Raw genomic sequence first — 22,257 nt, 5'->3', positions numbered from 1 at the left:
ACAGACCCCCCACCCCAAGCTCAGTAAGACCAGGGCCCTCCCCCTCTCTGCAGCTTCTCTTGAAGCCTTTGACCCTTGGCCCAACCTCCCCTTCCCAAGATGGGGACAGGGATGGAGAGCAGGGGCCGGGGAGCTTCATAATCACAAGGAAGGGAAGAAGGTCCCCCCTGGCTGGATGCCTTTGGGATCCCCAGCAGAGAGAGCCCGGGTGCGACTGTGTCAGACAGGCCCGGCCTGGGGGGGACCTGTGGGGGGGTGGGGGGAGGGGGGAGGCGCAGAAGGCAGCAGTGGCTGGAGGGACAGAGGTAGTACTTTATTGAGAGGAGGGCTCCTCCAAGAGTTTGGAAAAAGCCCATCCCAGGCCCAGCCGCCCCTGCCCCCCAACAACCCTACAAACAGAACAGAACATCATCCCAGTCCAAAGCCCTGCAAACAGCAGAGAGCGGTGGAGAAGGGGAGGCTGCCAGCTGGCAGGGGCAGGGGGCCTCGAGGGCTGGAGATGGTGCCAGCCACCTCAAGGCAGTGCCATGGTCTGGCCCCTCACTCCCCAAGGTTAAGGTTCATTGTGGTTCACAGTGAGACTGGCATGGCTTCAGTGGCACGGAAGGGAGGAAGCCTCTGAGGAGTTCCCCCTTCCTCCAGCCTGGCCCGGCCTGTGGCCCACTTCCTCTGGCCCTCTTCTTCTTAAGTCAACAGGCAGGGGGCAAGGGGATAAAGGGGGGCTGGCGCTCCTACCCCGAGGCCTGTGGCATGGAGGAGGCGCTCCCCCTTGGAGGGCTTTGGCCAACAGGGACACCGTGGTCTCCTGTCCCGGGCGAGGGCAAGGCTGGTGGCAGGTGCTCGCCTTTCACGGCCTCCACCGGCCTGTTTTCCAATGGGAAGGATGAGTCACTCTCAGCTCCAGGGGAGAGTCGGGGTTCGGAGAACTTCTCATGGGGCTCACCCAGAGGCTTTCCTAGCTAGTTAATGGAGAAATAATTTTTTTAAAGAACAACAATCAGAAGCTGCGTGGGGCTACAGTCAGCCGGGCCCAAGCATAAAAACCTGGGGAAACCTGCTTACCGATGGGTCTCTGACTCCCCTAGGAGGCACCTGGGAAGAGGGATCTAACCGTGGAGTGGTGGGTGGGCACCAGGGCATAACTACAAAGAGCAGTGCCTTCCTACCGATGGGATGGCACTGCTCAGTGAGGGGTGGGATGTCAGGGAGGGCACGCCCCTCCAGTTTCTTCTAGGAGCCTAGCCCAGAGGTGCCAGGGGGAGGGGGAAGCGTGAAGCAGGGAATGTGCTCAACTAGTAAACAGGCCTTGCCCTCGAGGGAGTGGACTCAGCTGCCTTGAGCGAGCCGGGCCCCAGGGCCTGGCAGGTTCTGGGTGGGGCCACCCTGGGCCTCCCTCAGGTGCTTCTGCCAGCTCGGGCACTGTGGCCTGCACTCCCATCCCAGGGGGGCCTCAGGCCTTGTGGGCTTCGTTGTGCCCATCTGGGGGCTCCTGGAGGCTGCAGGGGAAGCGCATCATCTCCTGCCGGCTGCCCCCACCATCATCATCTGTGCCCGCCTCCAGTCCCAGGATCTGCCGCTGCACCAGCTTGGCATAGAGGCCGCCCTGGCTCAGCAGCTGCTTGTGGGTCCCCTGTTGGACCACGCAACCCTTGTCCAGTACAATGATGTTGTGTGCCTTCTCCACAGTGCTCAACCGGTGGGCGATGATCAGGACCGTGTGCTTCTGAAGGTTGCCATGGATGGCCTGCTGGATCTGGGGGGCAGAGCATGGCACGGGGGGTACAGTGGGCATGGGCTGCCCCCTGCCCCCCCACCCAGAGCACCAGCATCCTAGAGGGGACAGCCTTTAAAATGGCAGACCTCTAGGGTGTCCTCCCAAGGGGTCTCCCCCCCAGGGCTGATCGTGCCCAGCTCCTATGACCCATCCTCCACCTCCTGGCCGCCCTCCTCTGGACACTCTCCAGTCTACCAGTCTATTAAAAGAGGTTGGATGGGGCCAATGATCAACCTTGATGGCCTCGTGCAACAATCAGGGACAATTTGGGACTGTCTGAGATGGAGAATACCATCTGTATCCAGATAAAGAACCGTGGAGTTTGAACAAAGTCCCAGGACTATTTCCTTTAATTTAGAAAAAAACAACTGATATCTTATTGTCTGATCTTGCTATCTCTCATACTTTATGTTTCTCCCTTAAGGACATGATTTCTCTTACATCACATTCAATTTGGATCAATGTATACTGTGGAAACAAAGTAAAGACTGACAGATTGCCTTCTGTGGGGGGTGGGGGAGGGAAGTAAGATTAGGGGAAAAGTTGTAAAACAAAATAAATAAAATCTTAAAAAAAGATCTAAAAAAAAGAGAAAAAAAGAGGTTGGAACTGGGGGCGGCTAGGTGGCGCAATGGATAGAGCACCAGTCCTGCAGTCAGGAGGACCTCAGTTCAAATGCGACCTCAGACACTTAAGAATTACCTAGCCGTGTGGCCTTGGGCAAGCCACTGAACCCCATTTGCCTTGCAAAAACCTAAAAAAAAAAGAGGTTGGTAGACAACCCCAGCTGAGGTCCGACAAGGGCAGAGGATAGTGGCACAAGGCCCTGACTAGTCCTAGAAGCTGTGCTCCTCCTAATGCAACCCGAGAACAAGCTCTTTTTGTTTTCGGTTCTCCCATCAGACTTCAGCCTCATCTAGAGTGTGTGGTTCACTGAGACCCCTTTTTCAGAACTTAGGCACATCTTTTCTCCTTTGTCCTATGCTTATGAAGCTGATTTTTCTTTTTGGACCCAAGAACAAGGCTTTACATTTATCCCTACTGAATGTCATCTTATTACATTTGGCTCAGTGATCTAACCTGATGATATCTTTTCAGACCGTGACTATCCTCCCCTCTATTAAAACCATCCTCCAGAACCATTAAATACCCTGAATTTAGAGATCCAGTCCAATCTTCTCATAGTACAGAAGGGGAAACTAAGTTTCAGAAAAGCAGAGTGACTTAGGAACACAGATCCTAGATCTAAAGCTGATCAACCCTCAGAAATCAGTGGGTGTCACATTGAGGGTTAGAGGTGGGACTGGTCAGAGCATCTCTTCCTCCCCAGTGCCCATTTCACAGCTGGGGAAACTGAGGCTCACAGAGGGAAAGAGCAAGTCAAGGACCCATCTTATTGCTACACCTCATCAACTACTTTGCACAGAAGGACTGGGAACTCTCCAAGGCAGCTGGGGCCTCTTGTCAGCCTTTCTGGGCCAGCCCACTCCCCATCTCCAGGGCCTACCTACTACCAACCTACCATATATTCACTTTCTGCATCCAGGGCACTGGTGGCTTCATCCAGGATGAGGACAGGTGGGTTGCGGACCAGGGCTCTGGCCATGGCAACGCGCTGCTTTTGACCGCCAGACAGCTGGGCTCCCTTTTCTCCAGTCTCTGTGGCAGGGAACAAAGGTGGCTTGAGATGTTGGCTTTCAGGGCTTTCCCCAGGGGCTGGAGCAAATGATGAAGTCCCAAGATTGGGCGAGGGCTGAGCCACCTGTGGTCCATCCCTATCACACTGGGCCTCATGAGGAGGGCAGAGAAGTGTGCGAGGATTTAGAAAAGCAAATGAGAGCAAACCAATAACACAGAATAATGACAGAGCTTGGCCCCAAAGGAGAGATGAGAAAATTCACCTCCAGGCTGGGAAGACTTCTCTGAACTGATTCAGAGGGAGGGAAGCGGAAGCAGGAGAAGAACGTCCCCAAGATAAACAATTTTAAAGACCAAAGGGCTCTGCGATAACTAAGGATGCTTCTAGAAGACAGGGTGATGCAGGAGAATCCACCTCCCCACAGAGAAGGGATGGATTTGGGGTAAAAAAGGAAATGTCGTTTTGGATTTGTCCAAGACTGGACTCTATGAACATTTGTGAAGAGGGCTTGCTTTTTTTTTCCCCCCCTTGGGGGGAAAGTGAGATTATGAGAAGGGGAAGGGTTGGGAAGAGGAAAAGGGCTGACAGGAGCAGGGAGCAAAGAAGAGAAGAGGAAGAGGAAGAGAAAAAAAGAAAAAAGAAAAAAGTGAAGAAAGCAAGAGAGAAAATAAATGCTCACTAATGTGGAAAAAAATATAAAATTTTTAAATGAAAAATATAAAGACCAACACAAACAACAAAATTAAGACACTCAGTGCCACCTGTTTGCAGCAGTGGGGGTGAGGGGTGGGGGCAGAAAACTGCAGGCATTGTCAGGGTCATGCTGCCCCCCTCCCAGGTACTTTCTTTCTTAAGGGAAGGGGACAGGTGAGTTCACAAATGAAGATAGTGTGAAAAAAAACTATAAAAAGAAAAGCCAAAAAAAGAGCATGGAAACATCTGGCATCTCTTGTCATCCATCATTGTCTCTGGTCCTCATGACTCCTACAAGGCAAGGTGCTATGTTCCATTTTACAGATGGAGAAACTGAGGCTCAGAAAAGTTCATTCAATTTAAGAAATATTTCCTAAGTGCCAGGCCCAGGCTGCAGAGCTAGAAAGACCCAGGAGGCCAAGGACGTCCCTGCTTCAAGAGGCTTACAACTGAACCGATTAAATCTTGGTCACACCCTGAGGAGTGTCCAGGGTAAGTGGCAAATTACCCTCTCCCCCAGGGACTTGAACTGAGAATCTCTGCTGTCATGTGTCTGTCTCTGTGTGTCTATGTGTGTGTGTGTGTGTGTGTGTGTGTGTGTGTGTGTGTGTGTGTCTATGTGTGTGTGTGTGGGGGGGTCATACCTGTGTTGTACCCATCCTGCAGCTCCATAATGAAACCATGAGCATTAGCCTTCTGGGCTGCATCGACCACCATCTCAAAGGGCACTGTGGGCAGCCCGTAGGAGATGTTGTCTGTGATGGAGCGAGCAAACAGAACAGGCTCCTGACTCACCAGGGAGATCTGCATGGGGGCAGCAAGGGAGAGAGATGAGGAACACGTATCGCGGAGTTGAAGCCCACCCACCCCATTCCACCTGACCAAAACTGCATGGAAATCTAGGCTACAGGTCCACCTGGGCCATCTCCAACCCAATGGATCATGATTATACCAATCCATCAAGTAGTTAATAAGCATTCAGTTGGTGTCTACATTCAGTAGCTGCCAGAAATAAGCTCAGTCAACTCTGAAGCCCTTTCTTGGGTAGACCCTGTCCCAAAGTCCTGAGGCCACAAGGCATCACCATCTGCCCCCACCATCCCTGCTTTCTACTGAGAACACCAAGTCCAAGGTCTGAAGCCCAGGAGCCTGGCCAGAGGACCCCGGCCTACCTACCACTCTGTGTAGGTACTTGTGGTCATAGCAGCTGATGGGCTTCCCATCCAGTAGTACCCGACCCTCTTCCAGGGGATAAAAGTTCTCCAGAATATTGACACAGGAACTCTTCCCACTCCCTGAGGGCCCTACGAGGGCAGTCACCTTTCCCGGGGAAAGGGTGAAAGACACGTTCTGTAGGAGAGAGAGACCCCAGTGCTCAGGGGCAGAATCACAGGATGCTGGAAAAGGTCTCAGAGACCCCTCTGAACGGAACAGGAAGGAACCCCTTTCATGACCAAGCACGTGGTCCTTCTGAGCCCAGGCAGTCTGGGATAGCTCCCCCTTAGCTTCCCAAATCCAGGCTGAATTGGACTCATCCCTGACCCCCCCAACTCTGACCCCCCCCATGTGGTCCCACGGGGCAGAGGGGGAGAGTGTGCCTAGAGGAGTGGACAAGAGACAACCCCTATCTCCCCCCCCAACCCTCTTCTCTACGCTCAGTGTCCCCAGTGCTTCCAACTGCTCCTCAACCCTGACGAGGCTCTTCTCTCATCTGACTGTGTCCTCAATACTGTCCCCTCACTGCCCTTCTTAAACTGAACAGGACTCTATCTGGCCAGAGCAGAGTACAGTGAAGCAACTGCCTTCTTATGCCTGGATACCAGGACCCTCCCATGCAGCCTGGCTACCAGAGCATACAATGAACTGAAATGGAGTGTGAGGACCACTGAAACCCTTAGATCTTTTTCATAAAAACTGCTTTTTAACCATGCCTCTTCATCTTGGACTTGTGTCATGGTTTTTGGAATCCAAGTCAAAGACTTGGTGCTGCCTGTTATCTGGTGTTAGCTCATTCTGAGGGTCCTCCGGGCTTGGAGGAGGCTCTGGGAGCCTCTCCGCCCTCCCAGTCCACTACTTCTGAGCCCCCAGGCTCTCAAAGGCCTCAAAGGCCCAGGCTTCTTCACCACCAGCCTGTGCGGCCACAGTGCTCCCTCCTGACCCCCAGACTCCTCTGCCCATCTCTCTCCTAGACGGGGATGGCCAGACCGCACAGAGTGCCAGAGTTGGAAAAGACCTTAGAGAAGATCGTTTCCGAGGAGGAAAAGGCCATCCAAACCAAGAAGCAACCAGTAAACACTGACTGTGTGCAAAGTGCTGCCAGGAATTCAGGGGAGAATGAAAAATGGTCTTGCCCTCAAGATGCTCCTGTTCAGCTGGGGAGGGAAGGGTCACCACAGTAACAGAAGAAGGGAGGAGCACAGACAGGATAAGCTGAGGAGGGGAAGCATGCCACTAGAAGGTCCTTACAGCCCCCACAGAGCAGAAGGCCTGCCCGGCCCCCAGCTGGCAACACTGCTGCCCTTGGGGTCTCCCGGCTGGGACGGGGGCTGCTCACCTGCAGGACCTGGGTGTGAGGCCGGGTGCGGTAGGTAAAGGTGACGTTCTCAAAGTCCACACGGCCCTCCAGGTGATCGGGGGCCAGGCTCCCATCATGCACCATGGTCGGCTGCCGGTCGATGAACTCAAACACCTTCTCAGCTGCTCCTACTCCCTGCATCAAGCCACTGTAGACAGAGCCGACCGACTGGAGAGACACAAGCCATTCGCATCCCATTCCCCTCAAATGACTATCCAGTCCCTTCTTGGAGCCCCATCCCCAAGGGTCAGAAGACTGCAGAGGCCTTGCCCAGAGAGGAGAAGGGAAGGCCTGTCCCCCCCCCCCCCCCACGCATCCCCTCTTCTGTCCTAGAGAGGTGACCAGGACGAGGGCCTTCCTGAAGAGCCAGGGGCCTGCTTCCTGGCAAGAAGCTCTGCCCCATCAGCATCCTACCCCCGCGGGGCTCCTTTCCCCTTCCCATTCAAGGCTGCTTCTTTTCCCTAAAGTCTTGGAGAGCTGAGAGGGACCTCAGAGGCCATCTCCTTTAGCTCCACCCTGAATGAAAAATCCTTACTAGGGTATCCTGTTTAAAGATCTCCAGAGAGAGGCATCCGTGAGGGAGCCAGCCCCCATCACTGTGGGACAGCTATCATTGCTAGGAAGCATTTCCTGACCCTGAGTCTACATCCTCCACGTGACCACCCTTCAAAGGCTGGACCCTGGTGAACACAACCAGGCCCTTCAGCGGATCTCCCCTGCAGCCTCTCCCGGTCCTTGGGTCATCCTGCTGCCCCACCCTGCCCACAGTCCCTATGCCTTGACCTGCTCTCCTCACCCCTCGCTCACCTCCATACAATCTCCCAGAACAAACTCATAGATGATGAAAGAGATGAGGTTCCCGCTGGTCATCTGGCCTGATATGACGAGGTGGCCCCCGTAGTAGAGGATGCTGACCTGCACCACCAGCAGAGTGAGCTGGAGGCCCAGAGGACAAAGGGAATGGGGATTTGGGTCAAAAGGTCCTGGCTCAGGCTGGCCCTCCCTCATCCCCCTGCACCCCACTAGCCTGGCATGGAATAGAGTTGGGGTAGTGCATTAAGGGAACTCAGCAGCGAAATTTCTGCCATAATTTGGCAGAAATCCCCCTCCTGTGATCCTCAACCTGAAGGGAACTCAGAGGGCATCTGGCCTAACTCCTAGAGAGGTGGAAATATTTAGAGGATCCTGGATTCAGAGGTTGTAGGGACCCCAAAGGCTGCCAGTGTAACCCCTCACTGGCTTGGGGGGTTCAGGTGATTTTGCTTAGGGAACCATAGGTATAAAGCCTCAGAGGGGGCACCTGAACCAAGTCTACCAACTTTAGTCTTTTCTGCTACACAGCACTGTACTACTGGTTTTCTAGGGTGGGACCAGTATTTTGTTTTGTTTTGTTTTTTGCAAGGCAATGGGGTTAAGTGGCTTGCCCAAGGTCCCAATGCTAGGTAATTATTAAGTGTCTGAGGTCAAATTTGAACTCAAGTCCTCCTGACTCCAGGGCCAGTGTGCCTATTCACTGTGCCACCCAGGGACCAGTATTAAAGATTGCCTTCCTGCCCTTTGGAGAAATGAAAAAGAGGGCAAGTAACCAAGACTTCCCATCTGGAACATGCCTCTTAAACAAATACATTATTTGTGACACAGGGGAGGAATGCACCCCCATGGTACAGATAAGGTCAGGAAAGATGAACCACTGTTCTACCCACACCTCTCCCATATTGTCCTTGGGATGCTGATTCTTTGAACCCAAGCAAAAGATATTTTAGGTTCTGTTTACTATGATTTCTTACCCAGCTATTTGCATTTTTCATTATTTGAGTATGTTGTGTATGAGGGACAGAGAGAACTGACTAACCCCAAATCCAACCTCTGACCTATACAAACTATAAGACCCTGGGCAAGTCGCTTAACTAAGAGGCCCAGAAAATTCTCTAAGTTTTCTAAATGAAAACTATGGTGGGACCAAGTTCTAGACCTTGTCTCACCAGACCAGCAGTGCCCAAGGCACCTCCTCCTAAATTTACAAAGATAAAACTTTCCCCATCTTTTTCCCATCTCCTGGATCATCACCTTGTCAAGGTAGAGGGGTTTGTGTAGCTCAATGAAACTTTAAAAAGGTAAAGGATTATTCCTTATCACAGGGGTGATTCTCTCTTAGTCATTGCCAGCAAGATTCTTGCCAGAATCCTCCTTAAGAGGCTGATCCTTCACCTAGAGGTTGGTCATCTACCTGGGAGCCAGGGTGGTTCCAGAAAGGGCTAAGGAATGGTCAATGTGGTGTTTGCTGCCCAGAAATTCCAGGAGAAATGCCAGAAGCAGAACAGAAGTCTGTACAGAATGTGTGTAGATCTGATCAAAGCCTTTGAAACTATCAGTCATGTGGGTTTATGGAAAATTATGTCCAAAGTTGGTTGCCTGGAAAACTTTGTTAGAATGCAAATGTACATTTGCCAAAAAAGACTCTTCACACAAGGAGGTCAGGAAAAAAAAACCAATTAAGAATTTTGGAGTTGACTGTGTGACATGGGAGACACTGGCATGGACCACCCAACTTGGTAGGCTCTCATCAGAGAAGGTGCTGTGATCTATAAGCAAGGTAGAGCTCAAAGGAAAGGTGAGATGTGCAAGTTCAGAGCTCATATTGGACTGATCAGCCAATCAGAAACATTGGAAGACTGTAAGGTAGAGATGTTGTTTTGGTCCTCTTTGAGAATGAAGGAAAATCCTCACCAACAACCATAACCAGATGGTCAAAATCAAATTCAGACTGATCTTACACTTTACAGTCAGTTTGAGCAGATTATGTCTCAGATCATGAGCTTCTTATTGTAAAATATGGACTTAAATTGAAGAAAGTAGAGAAAATCATCAACAGTTGTTGGTAATGAAGTGATTGTGATGAATAGATTCAAGACAAATAGATCTGGTAGGCAGAGTGCCTAAAGAACTGTGGTCAGAGATGAACAATTTTGTATGGGAGGCAGCAATAAAAACATCTTGAAGAAAATGAAGAGTATGGAAGCAAAATGGTTGTCTGATGAGTCTTTATAAATAGTTGAGGAAAGAAGGAAAGCAAAAGGTCAAGGAGGAGGAGAGATATACCAACTGAATACAGAATTCCAGAGAATAGTAAAGAGAGATAAGTTTTTTTTTTTAAATGAGCAATACAAAGAAATAGAAGAAAATAACAGGACGGGAAAGACAAGAGATCTCTTCAAGAAAATTAAGAGATAGCAAGGGAAAACTTCATGCAAAAATGGACATAATGAAAAGTCAAATATGGTAGGGATTTAAAGGAAGCAGAAAAATTAAGAAGAGGCAGAATACACAAAAGAACTACACAAGAAAGCTCTTATCATCACTGGTAACCACCATGGTGTGGTTACTGATCTAGAGCCAGACATCCTGGAAAATGGATTCAAATGGATTTTAGGAAGCATCGTTAACAATAAGGCTAATGGGGGGTGGTGGGATTCCAGCTGAGCTTTTTAAAATCCTAAAAGATGATGCTGTTAAAAGTGTTGCATTCAACATGTCAGCAAATTTGGAAAACACAAGCGAGGCCACTGGATTAGAAAAGGTCAGTTCATCCCTCAATCCTAAAGAAGGGCAATGTCAAGGAATGTTCAAATTACTGAACAATTGCCCTCATTTCCCATGGCAGCAAGGTTCTGTTTAAGATTCTGCCATAAGGCTTTGGCAATATGTGAACTGAGAATTCTCAAAAGAGCAGGCTGGTTTTCCTAGAGGCAGAGGAACCAAAGACCAAATTGCCAACATTCACAGGATTATGGAGAAAGCAAGGGAGTTCTAGAAAAACATCTACTTCTACTTCATTGCCTTCACTAGAGTCTTTGTGTGGATCACAACAAAATGTGGCAAGTCCTTAAAGAGAGGCGAGTATCAGATCGGTTTACTTGTCTCCTGAGAAAACTGTATGAGGGCCAAGATGCAATATTTACAACCGATCTAATTCCTCTTTCACAACATGCCTAATGTGGAAATATATTAAATGTGAGGGTGTATGTACAACCTGAATGAGACTGTGCATTGCCATGGGAAGGGGGGGCAGGAAGGGAGGGTGGGAGAAAAATGTGTAACTCAAGATCTTGCAAAAGGGTGAATGTAGAAAACTACCTTTGTGAGTAATTGGAAACAATAAATAAAAGGGAAAAAACCAATTACAATTGAACCAGGAGGGGCGGCTAGGTGGTGCAGTGGATAGAACACTAGCACTGGAGTCAGGAGTACCTGAGTTCAAATTTGACCTCAGACACTTATAATTACCTAGCTGTATGGCCTTAGGCAAGCCATTTAACCCAACTGCCTTGCACAAAAAAAAAAACAAAAAAAAACCCCAAAAACCAAAAACCTAAAAATAAAAAAAAGAATTGAACCGGGAACAATTGATTGGTTTAAGATTGCAAAAGAAGAATGATAAATTTGTATATTATTACCTTATTTATTTAACTTATCTGCAGAGCACATTGAGCAAAAGGCCAGACTAAATGAATCAAAAGTTGGAATAAAGGTTGACCGGAGAAACATCAACCATCTCAGATATGCAGACTACACCATTCTGAGAGCGAAGTGAAGAGGAATTAAGAAGCCTCTCTATGAGGGTGAAAGAGGAGAATGTAAAAGCTGGCTTGAAGTTTAGCATCACAAAAACTAAGATCTTGGCAACTTGCTAACAAATAGAGGGAGAAGAAATGGAAGCAGGGTCTAATTTTATATTCTTGGGCTCACAGAAAACTGCAAACGGCAACTGCAGTGTTGAAATGAAAAGATTCTTGCTCCTTAAAAGGAAAGCTATGGCAAATCTGGACAGCAAATAAAAACACAGACATTACCTTCCCAATAGATGTCCATCTAGCCAGAGCTATGGTTTTTCCAATAGCAATATATAGCTGTGAAAATTGGCTTGTAAGGAAATCTGAGCACCACAGAATCAACACTTTCAAATTGTGGTGCTGGAGAAGACTTTTGAGAGTTCCTTCTTCAGCAGGGAGATCAAAACAGTCAACACTTAAAGAAAGGAATTCAACTCATTCCCTGGAAAGTTAAATATTAAAGCTGAAGCTTAAATAGGGTGATGTGGTAGATGGAGCACCAAGCCTGCAATCCAAAGGACCCGAGTTCAAATCTGACACACAAAGAGAAGACAGAACCCATTGGAAAAGACCCTCATGTTGGAAAAGATTAAAGGCAAAAGGAGAAGGCCATGTATAGTATACACATAGATATATCATAGGAGCAACAAACATGAGCGTGGACAGACTCCAGGAGACAGTGAAGGGTGGAAGGACCAAGGAGTCAGGAAATGTTGATCATGACTGAACAATAATAAATCTTTCTCAGCTCTTTACACTTTCCTGACCCAACTGATCCTTTCCCACTCTGGCTCCATGAGGCTTCCCCATTCCTGAGGAAGAAGGCTGAAGCAGTCCAAGAAAAGGGGTCAGTGGTTCTTTTCAAAGTGCCCTAGGAGCAAGCTCTTAGGAGTGGGTCATGTGGGTGAGGAGGGTGAGGAGGGTAGCTCTCTAGAGTTTTCCAGGCTGACCCAAGGATCCCGCAGGACCACTGCAGAAGATGCTCTTGGATTCCCAGCTCTTTGAAGGAAGCTCAAGATCAAAGGAAAAAGAGCTTCAGTCTCCACCCCAGGACCCAGGAGAGAAGGAAAAGCAAAACAGTGGTGGGATGAAAGGAAAGCTAAGTATTATCAGTTTCTTGTCATCTCTGAGACAATGTGATGCCGAGAAATGGCACTAATTTAACATTAGAGGGCCTGGGTTCAAATCCTGGCTTGACCATTTATTTCTCATGTGACCCTGGAAAAGTCCTTTAACTGTCCTGGGTCTCCATAAAATGATGGGGCCAGACTAGCCAGCCTCTGGAAGGCAGTCTTGATGACATGATCCTGCTCCTTTCCTATGGAGCTGACCGACGGAAGCCTTCAAACTCAATCTGGACAGATGCTCCTCTGCCTTTTTCGAACACTGAATGCTCCCCCTCTTCCCACAGGCAAGGCACCATTCTACATCATTCATAAAGGGATTCACCCCTATATTTTACACCTTGGATCCTTCTTTCCCTTTACTTACTCCAAGTGAAAGGGGCCTTCAAGGGCTGGTGCACTTACTATAATCACAGGTGTTTCCAGTCTCCCCAACAGTAAGAACACCCTGATGGACCAGTCTCTCCCAGGCTAGGCTTTGCCCCCCCCAAAGAACTGGAAATCCAGTTCCCTGAGACCCCATGAAATATGACTTATTTGTCAGCCTTGCATTGAATCTAGTCCCTCTGGTCAGTTTTTCCCACCATGGCTTCCTCCCTTACTCTTCCTGGAATCTCTGGTCATACAGGGAACAGAGATTAGAAAATGGTAGGGGTGGGGAGGAAGGAGAAAAGGAAAGCACTGGATCCCTAGAGATGGGAAACAGGACCAAAACTGGGGAGGAATGGGAGAGGAGAAGCCCTGTATTCCAGAGTCCCAACAAGTGCAGTTCTCTGCTAGGAGGTCGAGAAACTACAGGTTGGATGGGGGCAGGTGGGTGACACCTACCCCACTGCCCCACACGTAGTACGTATAGGCCATGGCTTCCTTCCTGTTCAGCTTGTACACCTGCTGCAGCTTCCGGGCATACACCTCAGCCTCCTCTTCCTCATTGGCGAAGCTCCTGACTGTCTTCATAGCACTGATGGTCTCCTCGGCTGTATTGCTAGCCCTGGCCAGGGCATTCTGGACCTCTTTGGAAAGCCGCTACATCAGGCCAACCCAAGAAGGGAAAGGAGAAGAAATGGCAAATTAGCATCATTTCGGAGTCTGTGTCTCCTAGATCCATTCTTAGGACTGAGGCTTCCCCTACATAGACCAAAGAGAGTCTTTGGGTTTCTCTCCCTCTGTTGATGTCCCAGGCCTCATAGATTGAGAACTTCCATCTGTCAATGCAGTGGATCCCTGCTCTGGATTAAGTCACTTGTCCAACGTTTCATAGGTACTATGGATCAGAAGTGGGATTTGGGAGTGGCCTGGGTTCTCCTGACACCAAGGTCAGTCAGTTCTCTGACAATTATATCAAATGCTAAAAAAGATAAATAGTCTCAAGGTATAGGTAAAAAACTACAGTTAATGGAGGACATGCAAAAATCTTTCATTTGATTCAAAGAACCAACATTCCAAAGACAAGATGGGAGAGATGTGGTTAGACAACAGTTCATCTGAGGAAGATGATTTTGGGTGGACTTCAAGCTCATTGTGAGAAAATGAATGAATCTGTCAGCCAAGAATACAGCCTTAAGTCAAATTATAAAAAGGCACTATATTCGACCATAAGGAAGTGATTATCCCACCATACTCAGATCTGGTCAGTCCACACCATAAGTATCATGTTCAGATCAGTCTAACTATCCACACAGGAAAAATGAACTGGATGGAAAAAAAAATGCTTGTCATCTAGACTGTGTTGTACCATGGGGTGGACAACCCATAAAGTTGTGCTATTTGCATCTGAGTGTTGAGCAGAAATGATAGCAGGACTATGATGTGGGCCCAGAAATCCAACAGAGGGAAGAGAACAAGTTGGATTGCATTTGAGAAACTGTATTTTGCCTTTTAATAACCCGAAACTTCTCCCTGAAACCAAATCTCACTTTTTGATATTCATATTCTTCCAGGGCTGCTACCTGGATGTGAATCATGAATTCTCACAAGTTCTGGGCAGTCAGAATTGTAGCTCTCTAGATCTAGAGTTGGAAGGGACCCCTGATTAGTCCAGGGAGGTCAAGAGACTTGCTTAAGGACATAGGTAGTACAGAGGAGGAAACTGAGGCACAGAGAAGTGACTTTGCTATTACAAAGAGATATCCTCATAAATGTGTATCAATACAATTGCATTCCTTTGTAATTCTGTACATCTTGCTCTATGTAGTTTAAAAACATATTCTGAGGAAGGATTCATAAGGCTTCACAGCATGCCCAAGGGGAACTCATGACACAACAAAGGTTAAGAAGTCCTCCTCTTGGTCAACTCCCTCATTCTCCAGGTGAAGAAACAGGTTAAAACGTCACCTGGAGAGCAATGAAGAGATGATGGAGGGGTCAATTATCAAGGTTGCATTGTATGCACAAAGCAACACAGAAGCTATTAGTAAGACAGGAAAGGAGGTGGGCCAGTCCTGCAGTCTCAAAAGCCTAGAGGAAGTCTCTCTTCCGAATAGGTTTCAGAGAGGTCACGGATGAGAGCAACCCAGGAGGAGAAACAGTGGAGAGAGAGAGGGTAGGGAGGCCTCCATCAAGGAGAGGACGGACACGCTCAGTTCAACACATGACAGCAAAGCCCATTTTAAGATGGAGAAGCTAAGCCCTGATCAGTCAGTGGGAAATGCCTTTCAGCCACAGGTCTTGGCGTAGTCTTGGACCCTGAACGGTACAGTTGGCCCTGGCAGACAGGAGACTTGGGAACCTGCTGCAGCCAGTGATCCATGAAGGAATGGAGACACCACGTGTCTGACAGCAGAGTCATCCTCTCCACTGTCCGAGCTGCCCTGGGCACCTTGGGCACCTCCCACAGTCCTCTGGAAAAGAACAAAGGGGCTGCCCCATAGCCCAGGGGTTTTAACCTGATGTGAAAACCCTGAGTATTTATATAGGGCTTTAAGGGGAATTGCTCAACATGTATTATCTAATGTGATCCTCACAACAACCTGGGAAGGAAGTGCTATGGTTATCCTTATTTTACTGATAAGGGAACTGAGACAGACAGAGATGAAGTGACGTGCCCAGGATCACACAACTAATAAGCTTCTGAGGCACTCTCCTAGCAGCCAACTTAAAAACATGATTCTGAGGAGCCCAGCAGTTTCACCAGTCTCCCAATCAGGTCCTACACACACACACACACACACATATTTGCATACATACAATCATAGTCATACATGCTCATGCATATATACCCACACAACCACACACACACTTACACATACATCATACACTTACACACACACACACTCATACCCATACATGTAATCACACACAGATACACACTGTGAATAACATTGTGTACACGTGATCTCTGAGCCATTTCAGGACAGGGAACAATGACTTTCTGCCTCCCAAGCCCAGAGAAGTCACTTTGGTGAGGGGGGACAAGGGAGGAATGGCTATGATTTCACCATTTTAGCACATTTCCAGTTGTGGATTCATCCTCTACCAGGGCAGAAGACACAGGAGACTAAGAAATGAAGTGACTGGTTCAGGAGGAGGGAGTCAAGGGATGTCAAAGGCAGCATTTGAACCCAGGTCTTCCTGTCTGGCTCATAGCGGGCATCTATTATTCACTAAGATCCTCTTAAGTCAATGAAGCCTCACAGGGATAAATTGAATTGGGGAAAAGGGGAAGGGAGGAGAGCCAGGACGCTCCCCAGCCTTCCTGGAAGCCTCCTCTTTTGGTGTCCCTGTCCTAAGACGCAGCTCTCCAGTCCCTGGAAGCTTTCGAGGCTTGTTACTATAAGAGCTGATGTTTCTATGAGACACTGAAGCTCACAGCAACCCTAGGAGGGAGCCACTATGGCCAGCCCCATTTTTCAGAGGAGGATACTCAGGCTGAGCAAAGCTAAAGGTTTTGCCCAAAGTCACACAGCTAGTCAATGTCTGAGGCAGGATTCAAACCCAGGTCCTCCTGACCCCAAGTCCAATTCTATCAGTCTCTTTGTGATGGTGTTCAATCATTTTCAGTAGTGTCTTACTCTTCCTGATCCCGTTTGGGGTTTTTGTGGCAGAGATACTGGAGTAGTTTGCCATGTCCTTCTTTAATTCATTTGACAAGATGAAGAAACTGAGGCAAACAGAAAGTGATTTGTCCAAGGGGCCCCAGCTAGTAAGTATATCTGAGACTGGAGACTTGAACTCAGATTCTCCAGACTTCAGGCTTGGTGATCTATCTATTGTGCCACCTAATTGCTCAATTTAAGCTTCAGCTTTAGTATTCAAGTATTTAGTATATGCTTCCTAGGTGCCCAGGACTATGCCACTTTAGTTGCCTCTTTATAAGCTTTTATTTTTTTTTTTTGCAAGGCAATGGGGTTAAGTGATTTGCCCAAGATCATACAGCTAGGTAATTAGTAAGTGCCTGAGGTTGGATTTGAACTCTGGTCCTCCAGACTCCAGGGCTAGTGCTCTATCCACTGTACCACCTAGCCACCCCTTTTAGTTGCCTCGTAATGGAAACAGAGACCTAGGTTTGGATTGCCTGCCTCTGACAATCACTAGATGTGTGACCCTGAGTAAGTCACTTCTCTCTGGGTTTGTTTCCTCATCTAGAATGGGGGTTGGGGCTGATAATTTAGGAGGAAGGAGGGAGAAGGAAGAAAAGAAGGTAGCTGATCAAAACAGAAGAAGAGACCATCTGCCATGGAAATAATGTTCCCATACATTTCTACTATAGCTGAAGTTCCAAAAAGCATTCTCTCATTTAACTTTCCTAACCTACCTTTGAGGAAGAACCATGGCTATTATTCTCATTTCACAGATGAGAAAAATGATTCCAAAGTGGTCATGCTAGATAAGCACTGACTATTAAGATGGAATCAGAGCCCTAAGGGAACCCCCATGGGATAGATGCCACCCCCTCATCACCCTCACTTAGATGGCATATTTATGGCAGGGATGACCAAAGGGCGATGGAGAGAGCTCTGGGAGGATGTGAGCCCTGGCTGAGTCACCTGCATTACCTGATGATAGAGGGAGGGAGTGGGCCCTGTGGAGGTGGCCTTCATTAAATTGTTCTGGCATGGCATGTTACTGAGTGCTGAAAGAATCATTAGACTTTGACAGATCCTCCTCCTACCAGCCCACGCCCAGACCCGAAGGCCAGGTTAGGGTCTAGAGACCCTGGACCCTCCACTAGCCCTGCTCCATTCCCACAGACCTCCAGCACTCTGCTCTCTCCGACCTCCTCAGAGGCTCTCATCAAGAGCCCATTAGCCCCATCCTACAGTCCATCAGAGGTCCGGCCAAGATCTAGTCCTCTCTGCAGTTAATCTGATCTCTCTCTCTGTCTCCCTCCCTCCTTTTCTCCCTCCCCTCCTCCCCACTGAAGCCCCTCTCTCCACCTCCAGTCCTCCACTGCCCTTTGTCCACTGGGCAGACCGGCTCCTGCTGCCAACCTTCTTGCTTCTGCCCAGGGTGCCAGCCCCCTTCCATCATCCAAGTTTAAGATCTCAGAGTCATCCTTGCTCTTTCCTTTGCCTCCCTCTGCAGCCAAGCCTCGCCCATTCTATTCTCCGGGCATCTCTTGGCCCTAGGCCCCTTCTCTAGTCTAACATGACTGTCAGCCTAGTCCAGGCCCTCCTCACTGATCCCTGGGACTGCTGGACGAGCCTTCCAGTCAGTCGCCCTGCCCCGGTCCCACTCTTTCCAACAAGCCCTCCACACAGCTCCTAAGTCACATTAGGGGAACCTTCTCCTGCTCAAGCACCGGCCCACCCTGGGGCTCCCCAGGGCCTCCAGGGGCAGAGTCACCTTCCTCCACTCGTCTAGCTCCGGGCTACCCTTCTCTGCCTCCTGGGCCCTGCTCAGCTGCTCACACACAGCAGGTCTGCCCTGACAGTCTCCCTCCTCATCTAGCCTCAGGGGGGCCCCCAGAGGAGGCTTTGACTGAACCCCCACCCCCCACCCCACAGGTACTTTATCAGTCTTCTGTGTCCGTAGGTACACATGCTGCTACCTGGGCACAGTTAGCATCTTGAAGAGCCTGGCACTTAGTAGGTCTTCAATAAAGGCTTGTAGATTGATTGCTGGAGGGGCTGAAGGGAACCCCAAGGTGACCCAGTGGAAAGAGAGTTGAGATGAAGTCTGAGAACCTGGATCGTGTGTGTGTGTGTGTGTGTGTGTGTGTGTGACAGAGACACAGAGAGAGAGGCAGAGACCGAGAGAGAAAGCATGCTCGCACATGGGCAAGTCACTTCGCTTCATGCGACCTTGGTTTCCCTTAGATGACACCTGAGGTCCCTCCAGTTCTCAATTCAGGACCCTCAATGCTGTTCGGGAATAGACTGCATCTGCCTGGACCAGGCAGAGATCCTAAGAGGATCGGTTGGTGGAGAGCAAAGAAAAGGGGAACCAGAGCGAGGTGGGGTAGAGGGCCCAGGGGCTGCCAGGTAAGCCCCACCCGGAGGCTCAGACAACCACATTTAGTGTTTCCATTTGGCCAGGAAAAGGGCTCCATGTGACCCGGGGCTGGGCAGGGGCCTCCGGGGTGGGACTGGGGAAACACAGCAGGATCTGTTTTTAGGGAACTGATTCATTTCAGGAAAGGGGGGGCAGGGAGGAACGGGAGCCAGGCCAGGGCTGAGCAGCCTGGCACTGCCGTGCTCTCTTCCAGGGGCTGGGGAAGGAGGCCCGGGGCACACCTGGCAGGCCAGGGAGCCCAGGATGTGCTGCCCGGCCACCAGCACCGCCCCCATCCCCCCCCAAGTCTTCAACCAATCACCAAGCATATTTTAATAAGGGCCTCCTATGCCAAGTCCTGAAGATACAGAGACAAAGGAGTGAATAATTCCTACTTGCAGGGAGTTTCTATTCTGATGAGAATTTCTAGGAAACTCTTCCAAGCAGATCCTGTATGGAAGGCAGCCTGGGGAAGGAGTCAAGGTCTTATCGGCTATGTGCGTCTGGGAAAGTCCAAGCTGCCTCCAGAAGACTCGAGTTTTAAGTCACAAAGGAGTCCCATGCAAATGGAGTTCTAGGCTTGCACTCCTCCCCATCCCAAGTAGAAATATTTAGAGACAGAGGACGGGATAAGACTGACCAACTGAGTCAAGTCAAGCCCAAACCTAAGCCAACTACTTCCTGGTCAGATGTCCAGTCCCTTCCTCCAGGCTCCCTGAAAGGGGAGCAGGAATGGCCAGGACCACCGGCCAAGGCTGACCCCGGACCCAGCCCCATGGATGTTCTTGGCAGTACTCCTAGGAGCCCGAGGCCTCTCCTTTCTGCCCCTATTGCACTTAGCCCTGTATTAAGAGATGAGTGGCCCAAAAGAAACAAGCTATTGCTGACTCCCACCTCTACTCTTTCATTCCCACCCTCCAGACCCCCTCCTTCCATCGTGCCCTCTGCAATTCTTACTTCATTGTCCACAAAGGCCCCTCCATCCTTGCCTCTCCTGGCCCTGTCCTGCTGCCGGAAGGCCCGGTGAGGCCTTCCTTGACCAGCTCCCAGACCTTGGGGCTGGGGAGGGTCAACCACACTCTCTGTTGCCCAGGTCACTGCCTGACTTTCCTCATCAAAGTCCATTCAATCAGGCTTTTCCTTGCAATCCATGTGATGGGGGCTCACCCCCCTCCCCCAGCCCTGCTACCCTTACACGGGGGCTTCAACATTCCTCCTTTTTCAGCCTCCCCCAACTCAGGACCTGCACAAGGGAGTGGGTACACGGGGGTCCTACTGCTACCCACAAACATTCTACTTCCCTGACTACAAACTCCGACAGGGCCCTCCCCGCTCCTCCACCTCCACTTTATCCTCATAGAAACCTCCACCTTTCCCCCACTCACGGCTTTCCCAGGCTGCACCCCCTCTCCGACCTTGCCTTTCTCTCTCTCTCATCTCAGCTGGGCACCAACCCTGCTCTCGGGCCTCCACCGGCCCTGGCATTGCTCCACCCTCAATGACTCCCCCCACCCCCTTCTCACTCAGCACAAAAGAAAGTCTGACTATGGGACCTCCTTCAGGTCCTCCATCTTACCTCCCACAGAATCAATCCCAAACCTCTGCCTTCAAATTCCCCTCTCCCTTCTGTCTCTCTCTCCCATTTCCCCCTTCCCCTCCTCCCTTTCCTCCCCTCTCCTCTCCCCCCGTTGCTCTTGGCTGAGGCCACTGCTCTACTCTTGCTGATTAGATTGAGGCCATTCTCTGTGAGCCTCGTCCTCTCAGGCCTCTTCTGGATCCATCTCAGGGCCTCGAGTCTCCCCCCACCCAGACCAGCTACCCCCTTCTGTGGGTGATCTTCCTTCATCACAGACATGGCTGTGGGACTCTCCTACTCAACCGATGCCAGTGGCTCTTGTATAAAATAGAAACTTGTCCTGTTAACTCAGCGAAGCCCCCTGACCACCTGGTCCAGCCCATCCACAAGCTCGCTGGCCATTCCTCCCCTTCCCCTACTCTGGGAGCCTGGGTCAGGGCCGGATCTTGTGGGACCTGGGAAGAGCGGGGCAGAAGCCCAGCACCCGGAGAGAGCCGGGCCAGGGTCCGGGCCTGGGGCCTACCTTGTAGTACTTGCCGTAGATGTCTGACACCATCATGATGATGGGGAAGCCCATGAAGGTGACCAGGGAGAGCTGCCAAGAGAGGCTGAACATGAAGATGACGACACCGGTGACCTTGACTGTGTTTCGGAGAAAGATGTTGATGTTCTGGGAGACGAGATCACTGACCATGGTGGTGTCCGAGGTTAAGCGGGAGATGAGGTCCCCTGGAACACAGGCAGCTCAGCTCTGCACGGTGGCCAAGTGAGACGGACAGTGGGAAAGGGAGGGGAGGGGCTACTAAGGGGCTTTCTCAGCCAGGTGGTCTCGCACCCCTCTCCCCTCATGCCTTATGAGAGACAACCCAAAATAAGGAGCACTGACTAGCGCCAGGCTCCGTGGGGGGTGCAGAGGTGTAAGGGCAAACCTTTACGGAGCTTCCAGCCTATCTGGAGAAGCAGATCTATAATGGGGAGAGCACCCCCTGCCCGGGGGCCAAAGGTAGAAGGATACACGTGTTCTATAGAGGCTTTATTTTCCCTCAAATGCGCCTCTGTCCTTCTTGCCCCCCGTGCCCTCGGTCTCTCTCCTATCCCTGGCCTCTCCAAGGAGCCGAGAGAAGGCCAGACCGCTTCCAAGGCAAGTGATCCTCCCGCCCCACTTGGGAACATGGGGAGTGACTCACTGTCCTCTCCAGCAGGGACCCCTAAGCCCCTCTGCACCTTGGACCCCTGCTCAGGCTCATGGATTTTATGCATAAAATAAAATAAACAGGATTACAAAGGAAGGCAATTAGACTGAAATATACTTTCTGTCCAAGACCTGAAAGGGGAGGTCCCTCTGGCACCTAGTGAGGGGCTACTGTTTTCCACCCATTCCTCCCAAGGAGAGCAGAGGCCCTGGGTTTGAGGTTCCTGAGGACAGAACCTGCTCTGCTGGGAGTTGGCCCCTGCCCCTGCCCCACAAAGACTGCTGGATGCTTCTTGTGTGGGCTCTGCACACTCCACATGTGAAGTGAGGGGAGGAGCGAGATGTCCTGGCCCTGGTCCCCAAGAATGACCACAGGAGGCATGCTCAGAAGCCCATAGTTACCCTAACTTAGGCCTAAGGTTGTAACCAAAAACCTCAGCAAGCCGGCCAGACCTCCAAGGCCAGATGGCAGCTGGGACTGGCTGGGCATGCTTCCTTACATCCTGTGGGGAGGGGAACCCAAGGGGACCCAAGGAAGAGAGGGCCAGGTAGAGTTGAGGGCAGCCCTGGAGAGCAGGCTGGGGCAGGGGGCTTGCTTCATTCATTCATCCATCTTCACTCATTCGTTCCTGATCATTTACT

General features: G+C 50.2%; 1 protein-coding gene across 6 annotated transcripts in view; it reads right to left on the bottom strand.

Moving 5' to 3' along the window:
- Nucleotides 1-299: 299 nt before the first annotated feature.
- ABCB9 (ATP binding cassette subfamily B member 9) overlaps nt 300-22,257 on the bottom strand; it is a 45,454-nt gene continuing 23,496 nt past the window's right edge. For 5 of the 6 annotated variants that reach the window (XM_074205486.1, XM_074205485.1, XM_074205490.1 and 2 more), the window contains 8 exons: nt 20,947-21,152; nt 13,244-13,441; nt 7,489-7,617; nt 6,661-6,849; nt 5,283-5,456; nt 4,751-4,910; nt 3,297-3,433; nt 300-1,753 (listed from right to left, as the gene is read on the bottom strand). In XM_074205486.1, the coding sequence (XP_074061587.1) occupies nt 1,451-1,753; nt 3,297-3,433; nt 4,751-4,910; nt 5,283-5,456; nt 6,661-6,849; nt 7,489-7,617; nt 13,244-13,441; nt 20,947-21,152 (1,496 nt within the window). In that variant the 3' untranslated portion in view covers nt 300-1,450. The remainder of the gene's footprint in view (nt 1,754-3,296; nt 3,434-4,750; nt 4,911-5,282; nt 5,457-6,660; nt 6,850-7,488; nt 7,618-13,243; nt 13,442-20,946; nt 21,153-22,257) is intronic. The other variant, XM_074205489.1, reaches the window with a different exon arrangement.

The sequence above is a fragment of the Macrotis lagotis genome, chromosome X (genome assembly GCF_037893015.1).
Source record: "Macrotis lagotis isolate mMagLag1 chromosome X, bilby.v1.9.chrom.fasta, whole genome shotgun sequence".
Lineage (NCBI taxonomy): Eukaryota > Metazoa > Chordata > Mammalia > Peramelemorphia > Peramelidae > Macrotis > Macrotis lagotis.
This window is presented reverse-complemented; position numbering and strand designations above follow the sequence as displayed.